General features: G+C 47.3%; 1 protein-coding gene across 2 annotated transcripts in view; it reads right to left on the reverse strand.

Moving 5' to 3' along the window:
* Window positions 1-949: 949 nt before the first annotated feature.
* IL6R (interleukin 6 receptor) overlaps window positions 950-26,781 on the reverse strand; it is a 50,685-nt gene continuing 24,853 nt past the window's right edge. For both annotated transcript variants that reach the window (XM_030841854.3, XM_070044301.1), the window contains 4 exons: window positions 15,686-15,732; window positions 14,458-14,527; window positions 10,512-10,605; window positions 950-4,831 (listed from right to left, as the gene is read on the reverse strand). In XM_030841854.3, coding sequence (XP_030697714.1) covers window positions 4,585-4,831; window positions 10,512-10,605; window positions 14,458-14,527; window positions 15,686-15,732 — 458 coding nt within the window. In that variant the 3' untranslated portion in view covers window positions 950-4,584. The remainder of the gene's footprint in view (window positions 4,832-10,511; window positions 10,606-14,457; window positions 14,528-15,685; window positions 15,733-26,781) is intronic.

Genomic DNA, 26,781 nt, shown 5'->3' on the forward strand with positions numbered 1-26,781 from the left:
TGCCATCCTCTACAAGATTCACCATCTGCTCCCCCAAAATCTTCTGGAAAGAGCATCGTAAGCATGTCATCCTAACAGCGACACCGTGGAGAAGAGGGAGGCACCCTCTCCCATTTCCTGCCCCTTACCCCCACTCCTGCACCCTCCGTGGGGCCCACACAGCCAAGCCACCATAGGGACATCTGTTTCCTGTGTCACTTTCTGCAAGACAGGGATCAACCTTAAATGAGACAGTGGCATCCTCAAGGAGTCGATGGGCGCTGTAGGTGTGGTCGTGAGGCTTTCCTCTGATTGCCCAGGCGGCCGGGGGTGGGGTGGGGTCACACAGCAGGGCCTCACACTTCAGCTTTTGGTCTGAGTTACACAATTTCCAGGTTTCCCTGCAGTTTCCTCCTCCCCAGCCCTGAACTGTTTACACAGCAACTCTTATCCACAGAGCAACCACACGATGACTTTCCTCTGTTTGGAAGATATGGGATGGCTGTGTCCCAAGTTTTTCCTATTGAGGACCCTTTTCAATAGGGGACAGATGCAGCCTATCTGATGATCAAGAAGTACAAGGTTGCCTTTGTGATTCCGTTAACACCCCCCTGTCCAATAAACAGTCTTCTGATGAATAATGGCCCTTCCTTTTCCTTCCCCACAGGTTCATCACCTGCTAATGATGTAAACATGGCAGAAGCAACCACGCCCCTTCCAGAAACCCCAGGGCTCATTTGGGGAAATACTTTCATCATTAAAGTCTTTGAGAGATTGCTACTTATTTCTTAAACTTACCTGATTTTTTTCCCAGAGGTAATTTAATCCTGCATTAAGGAGAAGCTCACCCCAAAAGGGTCCTCCTTAATTTTAAACCCATCTTTCCTTACCCCTTTCCCCCATAATCATTCAAGTCTTTCCTTGAAATGACCCAGGTGCCAAAGCATAAATTACCTCTCAAGCATAATTTTAGAACTTATTTATTTCAAACATTTACAATTTTCACTTTAAAAGCAAAGTAGCTGGTAAAAAGAGAAAACATTGAAAAACATCATACTGACCCTTTGCCCCATATACAGACATCATCAGCCTTTGGTATTTGCTTTCAGATAATTAAGTAAAAAAATAAAAACAAAAACTTAAAACTATTATTTCTCTCCAGAAAAAAACAATGTAAAGTTGAGGTATTCTATTTAACGGATGTGTGATCTCCAGCCAAATATGGTTTCTCTATTAATTAACAGCCTTGCTACATGCTGTTCCAATCCTTTCCTTCTGAAGTAGATCTGCATTTGAGCATATGTTCAGACAACTGACAATGTTCCTTAATAATCATTAAGGTTGCCATAGAAACTCACTGGCGCTGGGGCCAGGCTACACCAAGGACACGATGCTGGAAGGACCTTTCGGGGATGCTCAGGAGTGTCTGGCACAGAAGCTGAGCCAGCTGGGCTCCCTTTCAGCAACAGCCTCACTGCCAACTGCTGCACGGAAGGCTGGGATCCAGGCTCCCGCTCCCAAGGACCACCAGTTGCCCCTGCTTCTCCAAATTAAGATAAATTTCTCACCAACTCCTCCCCGACTGGGTCAATCTTAAGTGCCTTTGATGAAGCGATACAGCTCAGCACTAAAGCAGCCAGCCAAGACATTCCTGAACATTCTGCACGAAACCCACAAACCATGACCACTCCCAGCCTGCCCTGCTCAGCTCTGTCCACCACCGGGTGGGCTCCCAGTCCATTCCAGCATCAGATTCCACCCCTCGTAACGGTGTTTCCTTCCCTTGGGGGCAGCTGGGAAATGGCGGACACTCGGGGTGAGCCAAGAGCCTAGCTAACAAACTGCAAGGGCCAGGCTCCCTCGGGGCAAAGAGCTCTCAGGGTCACCAAGGGCTGTGTTGACACATTCAATGCTATACCTCCTTGACCTTTTTTTTTTCATTAATGCTACAAAAATTAATGACCACTTTAATTGAGACCTTGATCTAGCATATTTTCAACTTTTCCCACCCAGCAGGATAAGTTGCCCATCTTTAACAAAAATTGTCGCTGTGCTAATAACATTTCACATCTGGCTGTGTAGCAGATGGCTACAGATATTCGGTGAGTAGCATCACTGTTGAGGATAAAAGGCAGCACGTGTGCTGCAGAAACACAGGTAAGGATGACCTGTGGATTGAAACACACATTCACTGACCACAGATTCAAGGACAGAGAAAGCTTAGGGTGTATACCTGTGTACACTGAGCAAGGCCTACGACCCAGAGAAGACAAATATTTTTCCTTCATCTATACTAGCTTATAAAAAAAAAGGGAAAAAAACCCTCTTCAATTAAAAAAAAACACAGTTCCGTTCCAATAATAATGAAAGCAATAACAATTTGGAGATCAAAGCTGCCTAGCTCTCAGCAATCATGAGCTATCTGGATTTCACATCTTCCACTAGCACCGCTCCGCCTGGCTCTGGTAAAATTACACGTGGGTAAAACTTTGTCAAGACTTAAAGAACCGTGGGCACAGAATCACCCTATCTCGTGCAGATTCTCATTTTTTATATTTCCCTTTAACAGCATTTTTGCTGTTCGCAGTCAAGGAAAATTTAGAGAAAAACAAAACAAAACAAAACCACCTGCCTCACTTTTGTCAAGTTAAGATCACTTGCCAGAAGCAGCAACAGGGTCTGAAATTTACAGCCAAAGCCAGCAATGAAAATCACTGCGTAGTCCAACATCCTAACAGTTTGAACCTGGCAAACGGTAAATAAAACATGGTCATTTCCATCCTTTCCCCACCTATCTGGTGCTGGTGGTTATTTTTCTAAAAGGGGAGACTACTAGAAAAGTTTTGTGGTCTGGTAAATTTTTAGTGGTGGTTACACGACTGATTTTAATCACAGCTTCATTCTGGGACATCCCAGAATACTTGAGGGTGCTTGTTTGGGTAACCACGAACATCACTGAATTTTCAAAGCCCAGACGGAAAAGTGAACTGAAGTGGTTACTGCAGTGTCACGGCTAGACATTTACTCCGTGCTTCAATACTAGCTGAACTGAATCACACTCAAGGAACTAACTAAAGAGAGGAAGGCACCAAGTTTAGGGCTGTGATGTTTTCTCTAATGAACCTCCTCTGATACCCGAGGGCTCGTGGCTTTCAGGGGTGGGGATTTTCAGCTGACCTGCTGGGTAATCGTGGGAGGCTTGCTTCCCAGCACCGTGACACGGAGCTGGACACCGTTTCCTTCTCAGCCGCCTGGGGGAGTAGTAACAAGCTGCTTTTCCGCTAAATTAGAGAAGAGGCAGACTTTTTTTTTTTTCACTTTTTAAGGCAAAAACAAAATTTAGAATGAAACCAGAGTCTCTTTTCTAATAGGGCAAAATCTCCTTTTCTCCCCCTTTTCCACTTGACTCAGTTTTGTGTTAAACAAAGCTATCGTGCTTTTCCCCCATTATTTCTATACTGACACTCAGCTAATACTGGATCTTCCACCCTCTGAAGATAAAATAGTCAGCAGTTTTTTTAAAAACCAAATTAAAATCCATTCTTGCCGGGTTCTTTTGTCTTTTTGCATAAATATTACCTTCCCTGGTTACTCAGGCTCCGCTGAAACTAAAATAAACAAAGCTGGAATAAGGCAGCTTTGATTTCACCACTGGCAGAAGCCCTCCCTCATGCCAGTTCTCATTTTGGAGGGCCAGGGGAGGGGGAGAATGGAGAATGGTGGTTTGCAGAGGCCGCTGTCCCCCTCAGCAATGCTGTGACAGACAAGCATGGAGACCCTGTCCCCACCACTCCCCTCCTTCCCCACGGCTTCTTTCCTGAAGTCCTGGGATCCAAAAAGGGACATGGAGCCAGTGCAACTGCTTCTGGATTCAGCAAGCGCTTGGACTATCATTCACATTTAGAAAAATGCTAATGAGGAACTGATTATAATTCCATTTCAAACCATCAGGCCCTGAGATACAATCACCCCCCTCTCAGCTGTTCAGTGAAGAAAAGCAGGTGAGACTTTTCCCCCAGCCATGGTGGTTTAAGAAAAGCCGATCTCAGGCCTAGAAAAACTGAATTGAGAAGGCACTTGGGCTTCAGGAAGCTTAGAAGATGAAGCTGTGCGGTGGGCCAAGAGATAAGCGACTCGGGGAGTCTTTGGCTGGACGTTCATCCCACCCGCCTGAGGGTGCAGCTCCTGGAGGTGGGTCGGGGTGCGCGGGCGGCCAGCAACTTGTCCGCACCAAGCCCAGGGGGGAGTCTGAGGCCTGCGCAGCCACCCGGCTCTGCCCACCGGAGTGTCCGGTAGAGTCTTGACACCCCTCTCTTCACGGGGGCCTGAGTTCACTCTAAGCCCTGTAAGCAGGGCACTGGGGGAAGAGTGGTTCAAAAACTCAACCACCTCTTCCTTCTGAACAGACGCAGCAAACCTTTTTTTCACCCAGCACAGAACCTTCTGCGAGGCCCTTCTGTAGAGGCGAAGCCAGAGGCCGCGAGCACCCGAGGTGAGCCGGCACGGCAGCGAGGAGCGTCTTTGCTAGGCCAGTTTGTGCTTCTGCATCCACACAGTCCAGGGGGCCTGACACCCCAGGCTGCCAGGTGCCACCCGGCCAGCCAGCTATCTGGGGAAGAAGTAGTCTCTGTTGCTGACGTCATAAGGTCTCTGAGGGCCACTGGCATCTGGTCGGCTAGTCCTTGAGGTGTTGTCAGACCCAAGGCTGCTGGGGGACACCGGCGGGGAGATGAGGGGCACAAGCACTGGGGTGGGCTTGGGCCTCTCAGGGACCAGCTGTCCCAAAGAATACGGTGGGTGCACGCTCGTCTTGCCTTCTTTCAGAGCCTGCAGCTTCCCCGTCTTCTTGAACCTTCACACAGACACACAAAGACAAACCATGCAAATGTTGAGTTCCCTCTGTGATAAACCCGCGAGAAAAACACCAACAGCTGGCGGCCCTGGTGGCCTGGCGCTCCTGGGTTTCAGCTCCAAGAAGTGATAACTATTTATTCATTGGCTGTTTATTGTTACCAGGAGTTACACAATCCTCTGAAGAGTCATCAAAAATATCCCAAGAGGGCTTCCCTGGTGGTGCAGTGGTTAAGAATCCGCTTGCCAATGCAGGGGACACGGGTTCAAGCCCTGGTCCAGGTAGATACCACATACCGTGGAGCAACTAAGCCTGTGCGCCACAACTACTGAGCCTGAGCTCTACAGCCCGCAAGCCACAACTACTGAGCCCACGTGCCACAACTACTGAAGTCCCACGCCTAGAGCCCATGCTCCGCAACAAGAGAAGCCACCACAATGACAAGCCTGCGCACCGCATCAGAGTACTCCCCGCTCGCCGCAACTAGAGAAAGTCCGCGCACAGCAACGAAGACCAACGCAGCCAAAAATAAATGAATAAATAAAATACCCCAAGAGAATAGGTATGTGTTGTGGGTCCAGTTTACCAATGGGGAAACTGAGGCTTTGAGAGTGTGGCTTTGAGTGCCCCTTTATAGCACCGAGAATTTAGTTTGTCCTGCTCCAGAGGCTACCCAGAGGGGCCCCTCAGTCAAATTAACACTGGCTAGAGGTAGAAAATTGGCAGCTGCCTTTAATGGCAGGGAAAAGGCTGTACTGCTCCCTCAGCAGCCCTCCTGCTCCTCTTGCTTCCAATATTCCCGGCGTCCCCAATTCTCCTTACACCTCTGGGTCCCCTCACACCATGCTGGCACGTTCTCACAGACTCGGCCGTGGGCACCACTTGGGCACAAGTGACTCATCTGACAGGAAAGTCAATGTTAAACAGGAAGGAGATAGACATCTCTCTGATCATAGCTTCGTTCACCCTGCTCCATTCTGGGCCCAAAGCCAGGGCTCAGTAACTGAGAAAAGTCACTTGACAGCCCAGAGAAAGATGAGATGGTGATAGCAATCTTCAAAGGTACAGTCAGGTCTCCTCCCTGAAGGGGCCCTTCTGTTGGGTGGGGCAGCTCATCTCCCCCTCCTGCTTCCCACTTTGTCGCCTATTAACTTATTGCCCATTGACCTCAAAGTGGGAGCAAGGTGGTCTCCCTCAGTTCTACCAAATGTCAGCTACTCCAGGAAGGGCTGGGAGGGAAGAGGGGAAACCAATGTCAAAAACAAGGTTTGGGGATTTTCCTTAGGTTTCTTTTTATATCGACAGGCTACTCCTGTCCTTGTTATGATAAATAATTGATAGTTGGCTCCAAATCTGCCATTGGCTCTTAGCCTGTTATCCAAATGGAATAAACAATCTGCAGAATGTGACTTAGGCTTCGCCATTCAGGCACTGCACAGGAAGGGAACACAGCAGGGGTGCTTACTGGAGCTACGCTGTGTCCCTGGGTGGAATCCTTCTCCCTCATGAGAGAACTGAGGATAGAGTCATTATGCTCTGGATTTCAAAATATTCAGATCCTCTGACCCAAGAATTCCACTTCTGGGAATATACCCTCAGGAAAGAGCATAGCTGCAGAAAAAGCTTTATGCACAAAGATGTTCAACACAGTGTTATTTACAAAAGCAAAACAACAACCCAAATGCCCAATAATAGGAGGTTGGTTAAGTGATCTTGGGTATTATAGCCACCTAATGGAGGAGTGATGAAAGTGAGGTTTACAAAGAATTTGTAATGATGGGAAGAAGTGCTTATGTTATATAACTGATACTAAAGTTATAAGGCAGGATTCAGAGCTGTAGAGACAGAATAATCATGGCTACATAAAAACAAACAAGAAACTATGCAGAGGAAAAAGACTCAGAAGAAATTCATCTAAATGTAAAGTGTTCATGAGCTGGGTGTCAATTGCACGGGTATCTTCACTTTGTGGAAATTCATGGCACTGTACACTTATGACATCTGCAATTTCCTATATGTTTGTTAGACTTCAATCACATTTACATTTTAAAAATTAACAGTGGCTGTCTTTGCATAATGTGTCATTTTTCTCCCTTCTTCCTATTTGTCAGTATTTAGCAAATTACCAATTTTTAGCAATCATGTATCACAATTTTTTTAAAGTCTCTATTGATGTTACCTGACCAATATGGAAAGCAATCTCTGTCCTCAGTTTTTTTCCAAAGCAATTGGACGGGTAACTGAGAAAGATGAGCCTTCCTTCTTTTGAAAAATTTTGAGGAGTGAATGAGATTTTTTGGCAAATCACTAAGCTCAGAGGGGCCTTTGAAACCCCAGGGCCTGGGGTATATCCACACTTGGCACTGCCCTGCCCTGGGCAGGGGTCTGAGCAGGGCCTGGGGGCTGGAGAGGGTGCAGGGCGGGTAGAAGGAACAAAGAGCTGAGCTGTCAGACTTTTGCACCTCAGCCGCCACCTTTTACCTATTTTACATACTTGGGCTTCGTAATGTTTTGCTTAAAGAAAAGGTTCTGCAGCTAAAAGAAATTTTTAAAAAACACTTATAGGGCTTCCCTGGTGGCGCAGTGGTTGGGAGTCTGCCTACCGATGCAGGGGACAGGGGTTCGTGCCCAGGTCCGGGAAGATCCCACATGCCGCGGAGTGGCTGGTCCCGTGAGCCATGGCCGCTGAGCCTGCGCGTCCGGAGCCTGTGCTCCGCAATGGGAGAGGCCACAACAGTGAGAGGGCCGCGTACCGAAAAAAAAAAAAAAAAAAAAAAAAAAAAAAACACTTATAATATCCCTTAACCATAGAAGTGGGAGAGTGTGATTTTAAAATATTGAAATGAGGGACTTCCCTGGTGGTCCAGTGGCACAGAACTGAGATCCCGCATGCCCCGTGGTGCGGCCAAAAATAAAAATTGAAATAAGACAATACATTCAATACAAAATGATTTAAATCATAGGCATACATATAGGAAGTCCTCACCTAATAGCGTTAGCCATTCTAGATAAATGTGCAGAAAAGCAATTCTCTGCTATGAGAATCCTAGCCATTCTAGATAAATGTGCAGAAAAGCAATTCTCTGCTATGAGAATCCTATTTTCTCAGTGCCTGAGAGCATAAAATAAAGAGAGAGAAGCAGTGGGGCACAGGGAGTAGGGTGGGGAGAATTGGCCCCTGTAAGTTATAACATCCACTTAAGATGGCACACTTTCTTCAACAGCACATTTAAATTTTAAAAACTTGTCACCGATGTTGCTGGAAAAATATTTAGGAAAATACTATGCTTTGCTTGAGGCACAAAATAAATGTACTAAAAATAAAAAGATGGTGTCACAGGTGGGCGGGCTTTACTTCCTCTACCTGCCTCTCATTCTGTCCACTGTAATCTGGCCACCCCAACTGTACAGTGGCCCAACCATTTTGGCACCCCAGGCTCCCACATCATCTCTACATTTACACTCTTGTCTTGACACAGGGGGCTTTGGGAGTAGGAGTTTTTCATTACTTGAAATAACTGGCCTCTTTCCAAATAAATTTGCCTTATATGAGAGAAAATGGAAACTCACCAGGCTAGGAAATAAATTACTGATATGTTCTCTGCACAAGGCACTGTGCCTTCGGGGACTCTGGTTGTGTAGCAACCAGCCAGTGTACAAGCACCATCAGCACATTAGCAAACTAAGTCTGTGATGAGCACTGTGGCCAATTCCCAGCCTAACGCTTCTCTCTTAGGGGTTAACAGCACACCAAGATGACGCTGCTTGTTCGCAGGGCCACTGGCCAACACTGGACTGATAGGACCAACTGGGCCCACCTCTTAGCTGACAGCAGGCTGGTGCAGTGGGCAGGGACTCTCAGGACACAAGTTCTAGGCCTGTCTCTGCTAATTAATAAGTTGTATGTCCTTGGGCAAGTCATTTACCTTTCAGGGCTGTTTTCTCATTTGTAAAATTAAAGAGTTTGACTAAATGACCCATAAGGCCGTATCCAAAAAGCACAAGCTTTGGGTTTGAATCTTGGCCTTAGCCTTACTAGCTGTGATCACTCCACCTCTTTCAGCTTTCATTTCCTCATCTGTCAAGTGGAAATCACGATATTTACTCTATAGGGTCTGTGGTAGGTTATAAGAAAGGCCTTTTGAAGCCCTAATGATATAGAAATAGAAAGAGAACACAGAAGTATGTGTCTGAGGTGAGGCAAGGGATCCCTTAGAAGGCAGCAGGAAGACCTCGGAAAGTTGCCATGGCCCCTCTCTGACCCAAAGGTATAAAAGACAGTGAGTTCTTGGTTCCTCCAAGGAGTTACCTCCACTCTTGAGGAACCTTATCTTCTGCACACCCTTTGGACAGCTTGCTCACTACTTCATTGGAAAATCAAAGCAAAACAACCCGAACACAGCTTGAGCTGTCATCTTCCAACCCAGACCACCTTGGTGGGCGAGCTGTTTCAGGGTCACTGTGAGAATCCAATGAGCTGTAACATGTGGAAAAGCTCTCTGCCAAGGTCTTACCCCTCCTTCCCAAGCACCCTCAAAGACCACCTCTCACAACCACCAGGTAGAGTCCTTGAAAGTTACACACAAGGGGAGAGACAGGAAAAACACAGTGAAGTTTCTCCTCTACTTATATTATTGTAATGAACCACCATCCAAAGTCAGAGCCCAGCCTGATTTCCTTTAGGGCTCCAGCATATGCAAAATTACCAGTTCCTGCAGTAAAATCATGAACATAGCAAGTTTTCTTTATTGCCCATTCATTGAGAGCATGTTAGGTGATCTCTCCGCAAGCTTGGGAACGAATGACAAAACCAATGACCGAATGGAGAGAGAGACTCCGATGAAATGGGCAGGGGCGTTACAGTGACCAGGGTGCCAACCGAGCCCTCACCTGTGGTGTTTCCTCACCATGACGGGACGAGGGCACTAGGACAGGGCATTTAAAGGTGATCCACTAGGTCTGCTTATTTGGAGACACGGAGTATTCCCAAGAATGTCTAGCCAGGCACTTCAGAGTTACCTGTGCACATACCCCTGGTGTGGTGCTTCTCTCGTGGTATTTTACTGATTTTAGTACGTGGTTCTTGGAGGAGAGGGAGGGTCCTATTCGTACCGCAGTCCCAGAGCCTAAGGGGTTTCTTCAGTGTCTAACACACACTTCTCCCTCTGGTGTTCACAGCCAGGTTTTCCTGCTTCTTCTCCTCCCTGTCAGGCCACTCCTTCTCAGCCCCTTTTTCATCGCCCCCTCTACACAATTTTTCAATTGTATTCCACAGGTTACGTTGTTGGCCCCATCCTCTCTCAAGGCCCCAACTACCACCTGCCTGCTGCCAATGATCTGAATTACCTCCAAAACTTGTTCACTTGGAGTTTCCCCAGTGGCGCCAACATGTAATCGTCGCTTTTCACTCAGTTGTTCTACCTCCAGTGTTTTCCATTCTTCATGGACGACACCCACCATCTGCCCAATTGCTTAAGCCAGAAACTTGAGGGTCAGACTTGACTCCTCCCTCTCTTCCATTCTTCTCTTCTGAGCTGTCATCAAATCTTGTCAATTCTACCTTTAAAATATACCTTGAATCCATTCATGGCTCTCCAACCCATTGCCAGCATCCTAGCCCTAGCAAAGCTAGATCAGAAACATGAGAACACCACAGGACCACCCCCCGGGCCCATCTCACCTCAGGACAATGCCAATACAGAGGAGCGTCCCGAAGGCCAGGCTTCCTCCAGCCACCAGGAAGGTGGGCAGTGGTACCGAAGTAGAATCTTGCACTAGAAAAAAAAAAAAAAAAAAGGAAGAGAAAGAAGAGGAGGAGGAGGAAGAGAGGAGCAGAGGAAAGAAGGGAAGAAACCACTCAGCAGGTGCTGTCAAAACCTCAACAGAACCTCACCCCTGTAGGAGGAAACAGCTCTGCGTTAAGCAACAGGCCCCTTGACGAGCTTGCCAGTTTTCTGGCCAAAGCCACCTCTACAGGAGTCACCCCCAGCACAACCTGACAGACCCCAGGATGCCACCACTTGGCAAGAGATACACCTCAAGCTCAGAGCTTCTGAGCGCCTGCGGCCAGCCACAGACTCCCACTCACTTTCAAAGTGGCTTTTCTAGTGGCATTCAGCCTGCCCCACAAGGCACAGAGGGAGTGCCAGAAACAGAGGCTTGGGGGACCTCACTGACGGCAGCGCCACCGAGGACAATGTCACGGAGGCTCAGGTGCTTTAAATCAAGTGTTCAGGTGCAGTTTTCCCCAGTGGGGTGTCACCTCTTGCCTGTCTCCCCACTTGGTACTCAAGCCGCAGCCACATGAACTTCATTCCATCTTCCTCATGCCATGTTCCCTCTTCCCCCAGAGCTCTTCCCACATGTCCTCTTCTCCCCCAGAACGCTCATCCACCTTCACTGCACCTCTTTGCTGTCCAGTTCCTCCTGGACCTTTGAGTCTCACATGAGGTGATGTCATTTCCTTTGAGAAGTGACCCTGCTCCAAGCTGGCTACGTGCCCTTCCTGGTTACTCCACCGCCTCCAGTCTGAGCTCCCTGAAAGCCGGGACCACATGTGTCTTTTTCCCAACTGCTCCCAACGGCTCATGTGGTGCCTTGAACAAAGCAGGCTCACCAATATTTCATTCAATGAATAAAAGAACAAACTAGCTTCACGGGCTGCCCTGGTGGCGCAGTGGTTGAGAGTCCGCCTGCCGATGCGGGGGACGCGGGTTCGTGCCCCGGTCCGGGAAGATCCCACATGCCGCTGGGCGGCTGGGCCCGTGAGCCATGGCCGCTGAGCCTGCGCGTCCGGAGCCTGTGCTCCGCAACGGGAGAGGCCACGACAGTGAGAGGCCCGCGTACCACAAAAAAAAAGAAAGAAAGAAAAAAAAAAAACTAGCTTCACAAGCAGCCACGTCCTCCCACAGAAAGCTCCTTCCCGTGGCTGCCAGAGAGAGACCCTGGACTAGACAGAGAGTACATCTGTCTACCATCATTCTCTCCTGCTGGAAATGCAGATACTTGCAGTCTCATGGACTTGGGATTCAGGCCCTTCCGCCCCAAACAGTACCCAGTGCTGATGAAGATGTCACCTACCAGTCATCACTTCGAGTGCCCAGTGGATGCAAGCTTTGCCTTGAGCTCCAGCTGGTAGTGGGCACTGACCACAGGGACGGGTCTCTCCTAGTATGTCCTACGTCTCTTGGCAGAGAAAGCCATTTCATGTATGCTCGGCTGACTCATTTACTAATATTTCATCACCTTTTGTATTTGTTCCTTCGTTAATTCAACAAATATTTATTGAGTGTCTATCGTGTGCCAGGCTTTGTTCTAAGCCTTGGGGATACAGAGAATTGGATGACAGAAAGGCTCCTGGCTTCCTGGATCTTACATTCTAATCAAGCGAGACAGACAAATACGTATGTAATATGATGTCAGCAGTGACAAGGGCAATGATGGAAAACAAAGCACAGGAAAGGAAGAATGACAGCAGCGGGTTCTGTCAGATTGGCTGGTGGGGAAAGGCCTCCCTGAGGAGGGGGCATTTGAGCAGAGGCCTGGATGAAGGGGCTGGCCTAGTGGAGGTCGGGGGAAGAGCACCCAAGGCAGAGCAAGCAGCAGACGCGAAGGCCACGAGGTAGAGCATGTGTGGAAGAGTGAGGAGGGTAGAGTGAGTGAGAGGGAGAAAGGAGGAGGCGAGGTCTAAAGATTGGGGGCCTGACCCCATGGAGACTAGGGCCTTTCTTAGGTCTTTGGCTTTTACTCCAGGAGAGAAGATGGTGTTGAGTGAAGGAGAGCTTGGATTTGTGTTTTAAGAATCATTCTGGGGGCTTCCCTGGTGGCGCAGTGGTTAAGAATCCGCCTGCCAATGCAGGGGACACGGGTTCGAGCTCTGGTCTGGGAAGATCCCACATGCCGCAAAGCAACTAAGCCTGCGCGCCACAACTACTGAGCCTGCGCTCTGAAGACTGCGAGCCACAACTACTGAAGCCCACGCACCGCAAGGAAGAGTAGCCCCCGCTCACCACAACTAGAGAAAGCCCGCGTGCAGCAATGAAGACCCAACGCAGCCAAAAATAAATAATAAATAAAATAAATAAATTTTTTAAAAAAAAGAATCATTCTGGCTGGTGGTTGGAAAACAGTCTATTGGTGATTAAGACTAAAAGCCAGCAGACCAGCAGGCAGCTCCTAAAGTCCTACAGGAGGAAAAGACAGCAGTGGCTGGACCGGGTGTTGGCAGTGGAGGAGGTGAGAAGTGGTCAGCTCCTGGACGTGCCTCGAGATACAACTGGCAGGACCTGCTGAGGGACTGGACATGGGATGAGGGATAGAAGAGGAAGCATGTCTAATTCCCTGGCCCCAGCAACCCAGAAGATGTGGTGTCAGTTCCTGAGATGAGGAAGAAGGATAAGAACAGATTTGGGTTGAAGAGGCAGGGAGGCATCACGTATTCTCTTTTAGGCACATTCAGTTTGAGATTTTTAGTAGGTATCCAGGTGGACACGTCACCTAGGCAGTTGGATACACGAGTCTGGATCTTAGTGGAAAGGTCAGAGATGGGGCTAGAAGTTTGGGAGTCATGAGCCCATAGATGGTCTTTAAAGACATGGGGCTGAATGAGATAGATCATCAGTGAGAGCAGATGGAGAAGACTCCAAGGTCCTTCCTCCACAGCAGCCCCTGAACTGCTGCCCCAACCTCCTGCCATTCCACCCATATCATTTAAGGCTCATTTCAAACGGCACCTCCTCCATGAACTTTCTCTGATTCCCCCAATGGACATGTTCTCTCAAGTCTCTAAATCCCACTTTGCTTTATCTATGGCTCTCTTTTGGCCAGTCTCACACTCTGCTCTCTGTTAGTTACTACTTTACTCTTTGCCAGAGCCTGCCCCCGGGATGGTAGACTCCTGGAGAGCAGGGATGCGTTCAATTCCCTCTGAGTCCCCAGCTGTGCAGGCAGAGCTTAGCCTCAGGTGTTTAGTAGGTCCCCCCAGGTGCACTGCACTAGGTAGGGCTTTGCAACTGGGGTGACAGCATGGGCGTCCAGCATCAGATGCGGCAGGAATCTGCCCAGGTAAAGGTAAGGAGGCCAAGGCCTTCCTCAGAAAGCCATCAGATGGATCTACTCAGCTACTGAGCCTCCAGAGTCTGGACCCCATGAGTCCCATACATATAGTAAAAAAGCACAGGACCTGGGATCTTTCTTTTTTCTTTCTTTTTTTGGCTGGGATCTTTCTTGATGAGAATGTTACTAAGTTTTCCTGGTCTCACAGATATAGGGAATCAGAACCATTGAAATCAAGGGTTTCCGAAGCAAAGATTTATCCCATTCCTCAAAGCGTATTCCATTTCAGACTCCAATAATTTTGTTGGTAGCACATTCATTTGTATTCTGGGCCAACTGTGAAGTATTTTACTGACTTATCCCACCCTTCTTCTGGTCTCTTCACTATATCATAGCTAACAATATCAAACTTGGAGGTATAAAGTAACAAAAAAGAATATTTCTGCCATTGATCCTTTTCGTTAAGCAGACTGGTCCTCTGCCAATATTTCCAAAAAGAAAAGGACTTTCTGAAGAGACAAGTTCTTTTGCATCCCATAGGCCATAGAAATACAAAAATATCCAGTCCTTACCTGGGAGGCTTGTTGCATTTGCAGAATCTTTGGAGAAAAGATTTTCATTATCTTCATTAGTAGTAGGTGCCTAAAAGAGACATTCCTGACTGTAAGCCTGTTTCTGCAGATTCCACCATCATTCAGGACCCAGCTCAGGTGCCACCTCCTCCTTAACCCCCTGCCTGATCCACCCAAGGCATTCCTTTCTCTGTCTCATGGACCTCTCCATGTCTGACCTGTCAATCTCAACTTTTGCACTATTATTTATATCTAACAGCTTGCCTACTCAAGGTGGGGATTTCTTCCCATCTGCCACTCTACCAGGAGCTTAAGAGCACAGCACCTTCCACAGAGGAGCATCAATAGATACCCTGAAGCAGCAGTTGTATTACGGGTCCGGTCCCAGGGCGTGGATACCACCACTTACTAGGAAAACCACAGGCTAGAACTTTGGATCCACCACTTACTAGCTATGTAACCCTGGGCAAGTTTCTTAACCCACGTGGGCATCACTTTTCCTCCCTTGTAGGCACAACCATCCTGACACCCAAATCTTGGTTATCCTAAGGATGAAATGAGTTAGCAAACGCCAGGCTCAGAGCCTAGCACGGCGTGGCAAGTTCTCAGTGTCAGTTCCCTCCATGCTCCAGCCCCACAGGCATGGGCTTCACCCTGGAGCTGCTTCCACTGGTGCCTGGACAGTCCTGCATCCAACATAGCCAAGGTGCAGGACCCTAGGCTCCTTCCCTGTGCTGTCCAGCTCCAGGAGTGGCTGAGCCTCCCAGCTTAGCATTTAGGGAATTAAGGACCAGGAGAGGAGTTGTAGTTGGATGGGAAATTGGATTACTCGAGGATTTGTTGAGCAGCTTCAGAAGTAATCCTCTTTCCAGAAAATTATGACACCAGGAGTCCACAGGGGAAGAGCTCAGAAAAACTGAATGTGAGTCACAGGCTAAGCTGTTAGTGGTGCCCAGAGGTTCAGAGATGAGACAGCAGGCACCAGACACAGAGCAGCTCAGTGAGCTAAGCCGGCACCGCTCCACACTTTCCATGGCCCACATCCCCGGGATGAGAACTGCTCTTACCCTGCTTTACAGAGGTGTGACAAGGACAGGCAAGTTGCCCGTGGCCATGTTTCTAGTAAGTGGCAGAGCTGGGATTTAAACCAATTTCTGCCTGATGCCAGCCCACAACCCTTAACACTAGGTGCTGTCGCCGTGACCCTTTGACAAGAACATGAGCTCACCTGTGTGGAGGGGGGCAGCTCAGTCTCAGCTGGAGAACTCTTGGATTCTGTGGATAGAAGAGTCATTATTAATGATTCATGGATGCTGAAAGTCCTATCTGATGGAATAAAATTCATCACAATGAATTTTATGCTGGAAACAAACAAATATCCAAACCTAGAGGACTAGCTATATAAATTATGATATAGCCACATATTGTAATAGCCTTTAAAAATATTTTAGAGGGCTTCCCTGGTGGCGCAGTGGTTGAGAGTCCGCCTGCCGATGCAGGGGACGCGGGTTTGTGCCCCGGTCCGGGAAGATCCCACATGCCGCGGAGCGGCTGGGCCCGTGAGCCATGGCCGCTGAGCCGGCGCGTCCGGAGCCTGTGCTCTGCAACGGGAGAGGCCACAACAGTGGGAGGACCGTGTACCGCAAAAAAAAAAAAAAAATTTTAGAAAACAGCTAAGAATATGCTATGTTTTATGAAAAATTCAAGACAAGAAAAAGGCCACAGAGTTTGATCCAGAGCTTCTAAAGAAACACATTTATATCATTTTTCATTATATGTTATATGATATATTGCAATATATATATTCACACAGAGGAAAAAAAGTTGGAAGGATACACAGCACTAGATATAAACACCATTAAAATTTTAATTTCCTTTATGCACATTTTTGCAATAAAAAATATTTATTTAAACAAAAGATTCTAGGGACTTCCCTGGTGGTCCAGCGGTTAAGACTCCATGCTCCTAATGCAGGCGTCCCTGGTTTGATCCCTGGTCAGGGAACTAGATCCCGCATGCCGCAACTAAGACCCGGCACAGCCAAATAAATACATACTTTAAAAAATATATAAACAACAGATTCTCACCTGCCTGGGTGGGCTTAATACACTTTGCCCGAGAAGGGAGGTGGACTGGGCACCCTCCCAGGCCCCTCTCCCTCCATGGGAACCACGTTTCTGCAGAAACCCGCAAGGCTGCAGAAGGCCAAGTATCAAAGCGAGAGTGCTGACACAAGGCCAGGCTCAGCGGCAAACGTGGGCCCGAGGGACCAGGCGCTGAACCCTGACAGGCAATGTGTGGAATGCTCTGGAGTTTAAAATATTTTCTTTTCAGTTCATCATTTTTCCATCAAGAAATTAAAAATACCACAGAACCGGTTTACACAAAGATGTCGAGCCTCCCTGAGCCAGGAGTAGAAGGGCTAGCAAGGGGTTGGAGGAGAGGGTGACCCTACTTCTGCTCAGGACAGAATTTCCAGAGGGAGTGTGACTTCCCAGGAGGGGAGAAAAACCACACACTAGCAGCAGTGGAAGGGACACAAGAGCATGTTCACCCTCCGCATTGTACAGAGAGGAAACAGAGGCCCAGAGAGGGAAAGCAACTTGTCCACGGTCATACATCAAGTTAGCCCCAAATCAACCTAGGATAAATGGGAGGGACACAGTCTCTTATTCCTGTGTGTTCCTCCCAGACCAGCCTAGCAGAGAACAGTTAGACTCATAGCCGGGGGTGATTGAAGGATTAAAGGAGGGGGCGGGGATACTAGAATGAAAGCTAAAACCAGGAGACAGGGGCAACGCTACATAGGAAATATGGCTGACCATGGATGGTCATTCAGTGCAGTGGTTCCCAAACCCAGACATGTTCAGCATCACTGGTGGCTTTTTAGGTCCCATCCTTGACCTATGGCCTCAGGATCTCCAGGATGGGATTCAGACATCAGGGTTTTGAAAAGGTTCCCCAAGCCCACAGAGATGTTTCAGGAAGAAAGGGAGACCAGTATACTTTCAACCCTCAGCTCTGACCCCCCAACATGGTACATGGTCCAGAAAAGGATGTTTAACCTTTGGTGGCTCAGATTTCCAGGGATAAAGTAGGAATTTTATCTCAAGTAACCCAGGAATGTTACCAGAATGGACAAAATTTTTCTAATGCATAGTAAGATTGTCTTACATAACAAGACTTTTTAAAAAGCTCCCCAGGGACTTCACTGGTGGCACGGTGGTTAAGAATCCACCTGCCGATGCAGGAGACATGGGTTCGATCCCTAGTCTGGGAAGATCCCACATGCCACGGAGCAACTAAGTCCGCGAGCCACAACTACGGAGCCCACATGCTGCAACTACTGAAGCCCACACACCTAGAGCGCATGCCCCACAACAAGAGAAGCCACTGCAATGAGAAGCCCACACACCACAACGAAGAGTAGCCCCCGCTCACCACAACTAGAGAAAGCCCGCACACAGCAACGAAGACCCAACACAACCAAACAGAATAAAAATTTAAAAAGAAATAAATAAATAATTTTTGGTAAAAAGTTCCCTAGATGATGATGGGGACCCCTGATTCAGACCATTTGTCCCCTGAGATGGAGCAACTTTTGCATCATTACTACTAATAATCATTTCCATTTTACAAATGAAAAAACTGGGGATCAGGGTCGGAAGAAATAAGTTAGGTTAATAATACTAACTGCATACTAATAGAATATTACTAGTATTTCTAGCAGCGACCTTTGTGGAAGCTCGCCCTACTCCAGTCCCAAGTGGTTCTTAGCCTATGTGATGCTGAGGCCTCACAGCAATATACGAGGCAGGTACTCTTATCTCAGGTTTACAGAGACATGGAGGCTCAGGAAGGCTATAAAACATTAGCAACACCTGTGAGCACATTTTTTTTTTCTGTTTGGACAGAAGTATTTCATATTTCTCCTTAAGTATTTTATATTTCCCAATGCCTCCCTTCAGCTAGCATGCTGGGTGAAAGAGGGGAAGGAACCATCATTCACTGGTCCCCTTGTGCCCCCATGTGCCCCCCATGTGCCAGGAAGTTACAGGGGTAAGGATAGTGGTGGTGGTAACTAGACAAAACAGCAATAATAACAATGCCTAATATTTAATGAGCACTTACTATGTGCCAGGCACCATTCTACCTACTTTACATGAATTAACTCATTTAATTCTCACAACAGTACTCTGAGATTGGTACCATTTTTATCCCCACTTTACATATGGGGAGAATGAGGCACAGGGAGGTTAAATAGCTTGCCTGAAGTTTTGTAAGAAACAAGTGTTAAGGCTTTCTGACTCCAAGAATACTCTTTTTTTTCCCCTTTGTTAAAAAAAAAAAAATCACCTCTAGATTGACCATGTCTCAAATTCAGGGACTGTATCTTACTCATCTTTGTAAACTCACTTCTTAACACAGGCCTAGCATCTTGCTGAAAAACTTTGTAGTTAGAAAAATATTAATTATGGAAAAAATCACTTGGAAAAAAAAGACTATTTGATACATTAACAGCAACACCGAGTGTGTCCCTTGTATTAATATTTCCAGATTGTAAGGTGTACTTTTATATTCATAACAAAGTGAGTGAATGAATGATCATACTCCAATAAGTGAGACTGATAAAGACCACCTGTGAGTTTTTTCCACACAAGTTTTTAAAACAAGAGACTTATTTCTGTTAATTTGAGAACGGATTTGGGTTTGCTTGCTTGGGTCTTGGAATAGATAAATCCAATATAAAAGATGGCAGAGGTCTTCATACAGATGTGTAACCTTGGTCAAGACACTTAACCTCTTTTAGGCCTTGTTTCTTCACTTCTAAGCAAGGGGATAACTTCCTCCTGCACAGATCACCTGGGATCACAGGCTGAAAGGACCTAGCACTCACGCGGCACACAATAATATCTGTTTAAAAACTGACCCAACTCTCAAAAATCAGAGCAGAGAATATAAAACATTTTCTAACACAATAATTTTTTTTAAACCTAGATGGCCTTGGGTATAGTGATAACATTTTATTTTATTTATTATTTTTTAATAAATTTATTTATTTATTTATATTTCTGGCTGCACTGGGTCTTCGTTGCCGCGTGTGGGCTTTCTCTAGTTGTGGAGAGCAGGAGCTGCTTGTCGTTACGGTGGCTTCTCTTGCTGCAGAGCAAGGGCTCTAGGCACCGGGGGCTTCAGTAGTTGTGGCAGGCGGGCTCAGTCGTTGTGGCTCGTGGGCTCTAGAGTGCAGGCTCAGTAGTTGTGGCGCACGGGCTTAGTTGCTCCGCGGCATGTGGGATCTTCCCGGACCAGGGCTCGAACCCGTGTTCCCCTGCATTGACAGGTGGATTCTTAACCACTGCGCCACCAGGGAAGTCCCACTAACACAATCTTTTTAAATTGTATATTATAACCAGTTAAGATATGGGCCACTGGGCTCCAGGGTTGGAGTACATAGAGGGAACATAGGAGTGGGCTGAGAATAAGAAGAGGAAAAGGCAAGTAAAAGGAAGCCAGAGAGGGTCAGAGAGATGAGGACACAAGGGAAGAGGGAGAAACCACAAAGCCAGACATTCCCAGAGAGGGGTTGGGGGCGGGGACACAGGAACCCACAAGCTGAGCAGCACCTTCCACTCTGAGCTTCACACCTTCCCTCACAACGTGTAAACCACCAACTAGCAAGTTAATCACGGCTCCTCCATTCATGAAAAAAACAAAACAAAACAAAAAAACCTCACCAAGGAGCTGACAGTCTCCTGAGGAGAAAGAAGTAACCTCCAGCTGTAACCCCAACACCACCCAGAATGATCTGTGGAGAAGCCTACTGGTCTGAGGCCAAAGGAGAAAAAGACGGACAAGGCAGCATGGATATTTGCACGGTGTACGGTCACCCAAGTGTCTTCCTTCTGAGCTTAAGCCCTTGTTTCAGCCTCTCCTTTATGAAATAATGGTGATGGTCAATGGCAATAGCAACTTTTTACTTAACCATTTAACTTTATGTCCTTACTTTGCAAAATTAAAAGTTGGTGACCTTATTTGGTCCCCAAAATTCTTTTTGAAATTTTACAGAAACCCCAGGAAGCTCTGAGCTATCAGGGAGGGTGTGGGAGCGATATGCAGGCTTGTGATCTAGAAAGATGCCCGTAGCAGTGGCATGGAGGACGGCCTGCTGCTCACACACCAGAGACAGAGATCAGTTTCGGGGGTCGTTATAAGAATTCTGTCGAGGGCTTCCCTGGTGGCACAGTGGTTAAGAATCCGCCTGCCAATGCAGGGGACACGGGTTCAAGCCCTGGTCCAGGAAGACCCCACATGCCGCGGAGCAACTAAGCCCATGTGCCACATCTACTGAGCCTGTATGCCACAACTGCTGAAGCCCGCGCGCCTAGGGCGTGTGCTCTGCAGCAAGAGAAGCCACTGCAATGAGAAGCCCTCACACAGCAACAAAGAGTAGCTCCCGCTCGCTGCAACTAGAGAAAGCCTGCGCACAGCAACGAAGACCCAATGCAGCCAAAAATAAACTAACTTATTTATTTATTTATTTTATTTATTTTATTTTTTAAAGAATTCTTTTGAGATGGGACAAGAACCTGAGCCAAGGAAGGGGGGTGTCTAGCCTGATGTCCTGGGGATGTCCCGGCTCAGGGAGCGGGCTGGGTGGTGGTGTCCTTCTCTGGACAAGGAATACAGGGAGGTTTGTGAGGGAGGGTGTGGGCCCAGCTCTGGGCAGAGTGGAGACAAGAATCCAGAGCTCCAGGGACAGGTGTGGCCTGAGACACGTGTGAATGGCTGGCATTTGGTAAACACTTACCACGTGCAGGGCTGGGTGCAAACGGCTCTCCATCTCGTTTAATCCTCACCACAACCCTGTGAGGCGGGTTTTTTGGTTTTCGGGGTTTTGAGGCAGGCCTGTTATTCCCATTTGACAACTAAGCACACCTGGGCTCCGTCAGGCACTTCCCTAAGGTCGCACTGTGCAGGGGTTGGGCCAGCAACCAGAGCCCAGTCCGCCTGTGCCCAGCGAGGACAATGCACAGAGTGGACGTGGAGAGGCCACCCCGTGGAAGGGCCACATGGAGACGCCGTGGAAAACAGCACGAGAGTGGAGGCAGGGGATGCACACTGACGGTTGAACGGGGCACAGTCTCTTCAGAAACGTGTCCCCAAGTGCCCTTTAACCTGCACAATTTCCCCCTCGGGGGTGCCAAGGAGAGGAACACAGTGAACGCCCCCAAAATGGGACCGGAGGGTTTGAGGTGACAGTACGTGGCTTCAGGGATCGGGCCAGGGAGACACATCTGCCTGGAGAGTCCACAGCCCTGGCCTCTGGGCACCCCAAAGGCCTTGCGGATGCAAACCTCTGGCACCTCCTCAACAGTGTGATTCCAAAGAATGGGTCCATGTCACTCGCTACCTGTCACAAGAGGTTCTAATTATTTTCCAGGTGTCAGTGAGCAGGGTGTGAGAGGGAGTTAAAGGGAGCAAGAAATAACCCTCTTATGCCTAATGGGCTTTTCCCTAGCACTTTGCCCCAAGCTCGCTGTGCAAAGGGTCCACAGACTTGCTAGATGCCAGCCCTGCCCGTGCTACCGGAAAGGACAAATCTGGGAGAACTCCCACTCTGGGAAGAGCGGCTGACCAGCCGCCTGTCGATGTATAAGCTCTTCTTCCTGCCCTGACATCAGGGTGACATCAGCCCTGACATGCAGGGACTCGATGAGTCCCGGCAGCAGGTGCTGTCAGCAGTCACCTGGCCTTGCTGGCCGGAACAGGGGCCCCAGACTGGGTGACTCTGCGCCCGGCGTTCACCCAGGGAACCTTGCTGTGGCCACAGACTGTGTGCGGCCAGGCCTTGGCCTCAAGGGGGCAGCACTCACTGAAGTCCAGACTCCTCAATCCCCTCCCCCAGGCCTCTACCAGCCCCCCCTCCACCCCCACTCTCTACAGGCCTTCCTGCAGGAGTAGCCTGCCTCCACCTGCCCCACTGGGACCTCCCACCCACACATCTGTGCTCCAGCCCCACCAAAAGGCCCTGCCCTTGTTCACAGTCCGTGCCTTTGCACCTGCTGTTCCCGCTGCCTATAAGCCCCATTCTCTACCTGGGAAACTCTTATACATCCTCCAGGACATAACTCAAATGTCACCTCCTCCATGAAGCTTTTCCTGCTCTTTCTAAACTGCCCCAAGTATTGTCAGATCCACAGCCTTATCAAGTACAATGGGATGCTCCCCCAGCCCCACAGCACATTCTATAATCACTGGGAAAGCTTTCGAAAATACCATTCCACATTCTAATTCAGTGGGTCCAGGATTGTATCCAGGGCAATTCTAGGATGCCCATAGCCCCACTCTCTTTATCCCAAGAACCAAACAACATGGCACTGCAAATTGCTAATCCTTCTACATTTGCAGTACGGGTTATTATTTCTAAAGAATGTTTTCTCACTAAATTCATAAAAATTCCCAGAGGGGACAAGACAGGTCATGTCATCTCCATTTTACAGATGACAAGACTGAGGCTTTGAGAGGTAAACTAACTTTACTAAGGTCATACAACATGATTCCCAGGTGCAATGTAGTTCCCTTGACCTCTGTGTCATATCCCCCACACCTAGGCAGGGGCATCCTATCTGCGTGAGCTTTGAGGGCTAGAGGCAGGTCCTTGGGGTTGGAAAGCCCATCGATGCAGTATCTAGTGCACTGACATGTCCCAAACAGTCAAATAACTCTACCGTCAGTAAAACACACCTAACCTCCCTCTCATTTTCCAGAAGTGCTCCCCAATTTCCAGCCTAAGTTCTTCTTGCACCAGAATCATCCAAGTTCCTCTTGCTCTGCCCTCAGTGGAGAGGGGAGAAGCTGGTATCTCTCTTGGACATTCACCACTGGGGTTTTGAAGAACCCCCCCCCGAAAAAAAAACCCCACACACGTAGAGAATGGAGAGCTCAAACTCTTCAACTGTTTATGTGAACAGAGGCCAAGAGTTCTGTCTGAGCTTACACAGTCACTGTAGCAAGTCACAGAAGCACAGGACCTGAGGCTGAAAAGTCAGAGACATGTGTCTGCTACACCATCTTCCGCTGTCAGGAGAACGTCAACAATTTAAAGAGGAACATCCACAAATGAGACCAGCTTTAAGGGAAGGTGACCAGACAGGTAAGGAATCCACAAGCCATCCCATACAACAGCCTGGGAACAGAAGCCCAAACAGATATGAGTTCCCTGGGAATTCCAGAAGAATTCAGAGAGCGCAGACTAGCAGACTTATCAGAGGTTACCCTGGAGACCAAGGCCCACTGAGGCCAGATTTGGATTCACATGAGAAAGAACTTTCTTCTTGAATAGACAGTTCTCATAAAAAGATATACAAAGAGCCAGTAAGCACATGAAAAGATGGTCAACATCACTGTTTATTGTGGAAATGCAAATCAAAACCACAATACCACACCCATAAGGATGGCTATTTGAAAGAAAGAAAGAGAGGAAGGGAGGGAGGGAGGGAGAGAAAGAAAAAGAAAGAGAGAAAGGAAGGAAGGAAGGAAGAAAAAGAGAGAGAGAAAGAAAGAAAGAAAGAGAGAGGGAGGGAGGAAGGAAGGAAAGAAGGAAGAAAGTACTAAGTGTTGGCTAGGCTATGAAGAAATTGGAACCCTGCACATTGCTGATAGGAATGTAGGAATGTAAGGTGCAGCCACTGTGGAAACCAGTATAGTGGTTCTTCAAAAAATTAAAAATAGTATTACCATACGATGTAGCAACTACACTTCTGGGTATATACTCAAAAGAATTGAAAGCAGAGACCCAAACAGATATTTATACACCCATGTTCATAGCAGCATTATTCACAATAGTCAAAAAAAGTGGAAGCAACCCAAGTGTCCAACTACGGATGAACAGATAAAATATGGTATATATCTACAATGGAACATTATTCAGCTTTAAAAGGGGAGGAAATTCTGGCACAGGTTATAACATGGATGAATCCTGAGGATGTTATCCTAAGTAAAATAAATCGCTCACAAAAAGACAAATACGGAATGATTCCACTTATATGAGGTACTTAGAGTACTTAGAGTAGTCAAACTCATAGAGACAGAGAGTAAAGTGGTGGTCACAGGGGCTGGAGGTAGGGGTGAATGGGAAGTTACTATTTAATGGGTATAGAGTTTCCGTTTTGCAAGATGGAAAGAGTTCTGGAGATGGATGGTGGTGATGATTGCACAACAATGTGAATGAATTTAACGCCACTGAACCATAAGCTTTAAAATGGTTAAAGTGGTAAATTATAAGTTATGTGTAATTTACCACAATTTAAAATTTTAAAAAAACAAGAAAGAACTTTCTAACAAAACAGGATTTCCTAAAGCTGTTTGTAACCATCTAAATTAAGTGGTTGGGATAAAAAGTAAACAGGTGTCGGCCTGTATCCAGAACATTTCCTCTGCACAATGTGATAAATGATTTGCTCCCCTTGCAAAGGCTCCTAAGGCCATGTTAATGTTTGGCCTTCAGATAATGAGAGGCTCAAAGTGTATACAAACCAGAGACAATCATGGACAGGGCAACACAACCTAGCCTGAAGGATGTTCTGATTTATTTAAATGGTCTTTCTAAGTAAGATATAGTAGTTAGGCCTCCCTTCTTGTCCAGGCCTTAGCAGGAAATGAACTTTTGAGGAGAGGATTCAATAGAAAGTCGCCTCCTGCTCTTGATGGACAGGAGCGGGGGACAGCACAAGAAAAGCTCTGAGCCTGCTCTTGACACTGCCTACATCCAATTAACAAGACACCCTAAAGCCCTAAGCCCACTCCTCTGGCTCTCCCAGGATGGGAAAGACAAGGATCACACACTGCAAAGCCAGGGTAGGGAAAAGGCCATCACATTACAGCATCCATTCTGGGGGAAGAATGCCAGCCTACATATAAAAGTCTCCCTGAAGGGACTTCCCTGGTGGCACAGCGGTAAAGTATCTGCCTGCCAATGCAGGGGACACAGGTTGGAGCCCTGGTCCGGGAAGATCCCACATGTCACAGAGCAACTAAGTCCGTGCGCCACAACTACTGAGCCTGCGCTCTAGAGCCCGCGAGCCACAGTTACTGAGCCCTCGCACTGCAACTATTGAAGCCCACTTGCCTGGAGCCCGTGCTCCACAACAAGAGAAGCCACCACAATGAGAAGCCCGCTCACCACAACGAAGAGTAGCCCCCGCTCACCGCAACTAGAGAAAGCCTGCGCGCAGCAATGAAGACCCAACGCTGCCAAAAAAAAAAAATTCTCCCTGAAGCCAGGGGTAGAAGAAAATGGCAGGGGTAGGGATGGGCCTGGACAATTTATATCATTCTATCCTTTGCTTTTTTTCCATACACACTCAATAAATGGGTATTTTATTATTTTTTAATTGTCTGGTATTTAAGAACAACTAATTTGGTCCAATTATGCTGCTGGACTAAAAAGATCTGACCCTGAAGCAAGCCTGGAAGCTATTCTAAAATAAGAACACTGGGAACAATGGGATGGGCTGCTACAAGGGATAGTAAGCTCTCCATCTCTGGAAGCATTCAAGCAGAGGCTGGGTAACCACTCTCTGGGAGATTCCTGCACTGGGTATAGGTCTATTACATCCTAATTTTTCATAGGAGGGAGTCAAAAGATAATGTCTCAAATTATTTTCTCAGAAAAAAAAGAAAAAAAAAAGCCATAAGTTTATTATTCAGAGTGAAGGAGGCCACCAGCAGAAGAACTAGAAACAGAAACTGAGCAGCTTCCTCTAGAAAGCAGGGCTGGAAATGGGAAGGGGTGGGGCAAGGGACACATTATTATAAGCCCTTCTTTGCTTCTTTGCCATGAGAATGTATTAATTTGATAAAAATTAAGTTAAAAATAAATTCCCATGGGTTAAAAAAAAAACATTACTCACACAGTTGCTAAACAATACATTTCTCAAAAATATTGAATTACATGGGAATGCTCACAAAATTTTATATATAAATACACACACACATAAATATACTCAGAATAGGAAAGACGTATAATAAAATGTTCTCACTGGTTTTCTCTAGGTGGTACGAATACTGGTGATAATTATTCTTTATATTTTTTGTTTAGAATTTTTCACTAATCGCATTATTACTACCTTTAACATCTTTTTTTTTCAAGTAAAAAGCATTAGTTTACTGTGGTAGGTTAAATATAGCTACAAATTCTTTGCGGCTCCTCCCATCAGGCTGTGGAGGAACCTTCCCCCCTTGAGTCTGGGCTGGCCTGCTGGCAGATGACAGACCTCAAGGAGAACCGAGAGCTCCAGCCACCAGCCAGAGTCAACCGTCAGA

Source organism: Globicephala melas, chromosome 1 (genome assembly GCF_963455315.2).
Source record: "Globicephala melas chromosome 1, mGloMel1.2, whole genome shotgun sequence".
NCBI classification, from domain to species: domain Eukaryota; kingdom Metazoa; phylum Chordata; class Mammalia; order Artiodactyla; family Delphinidae; genus Globicephala; species Globicephala melas.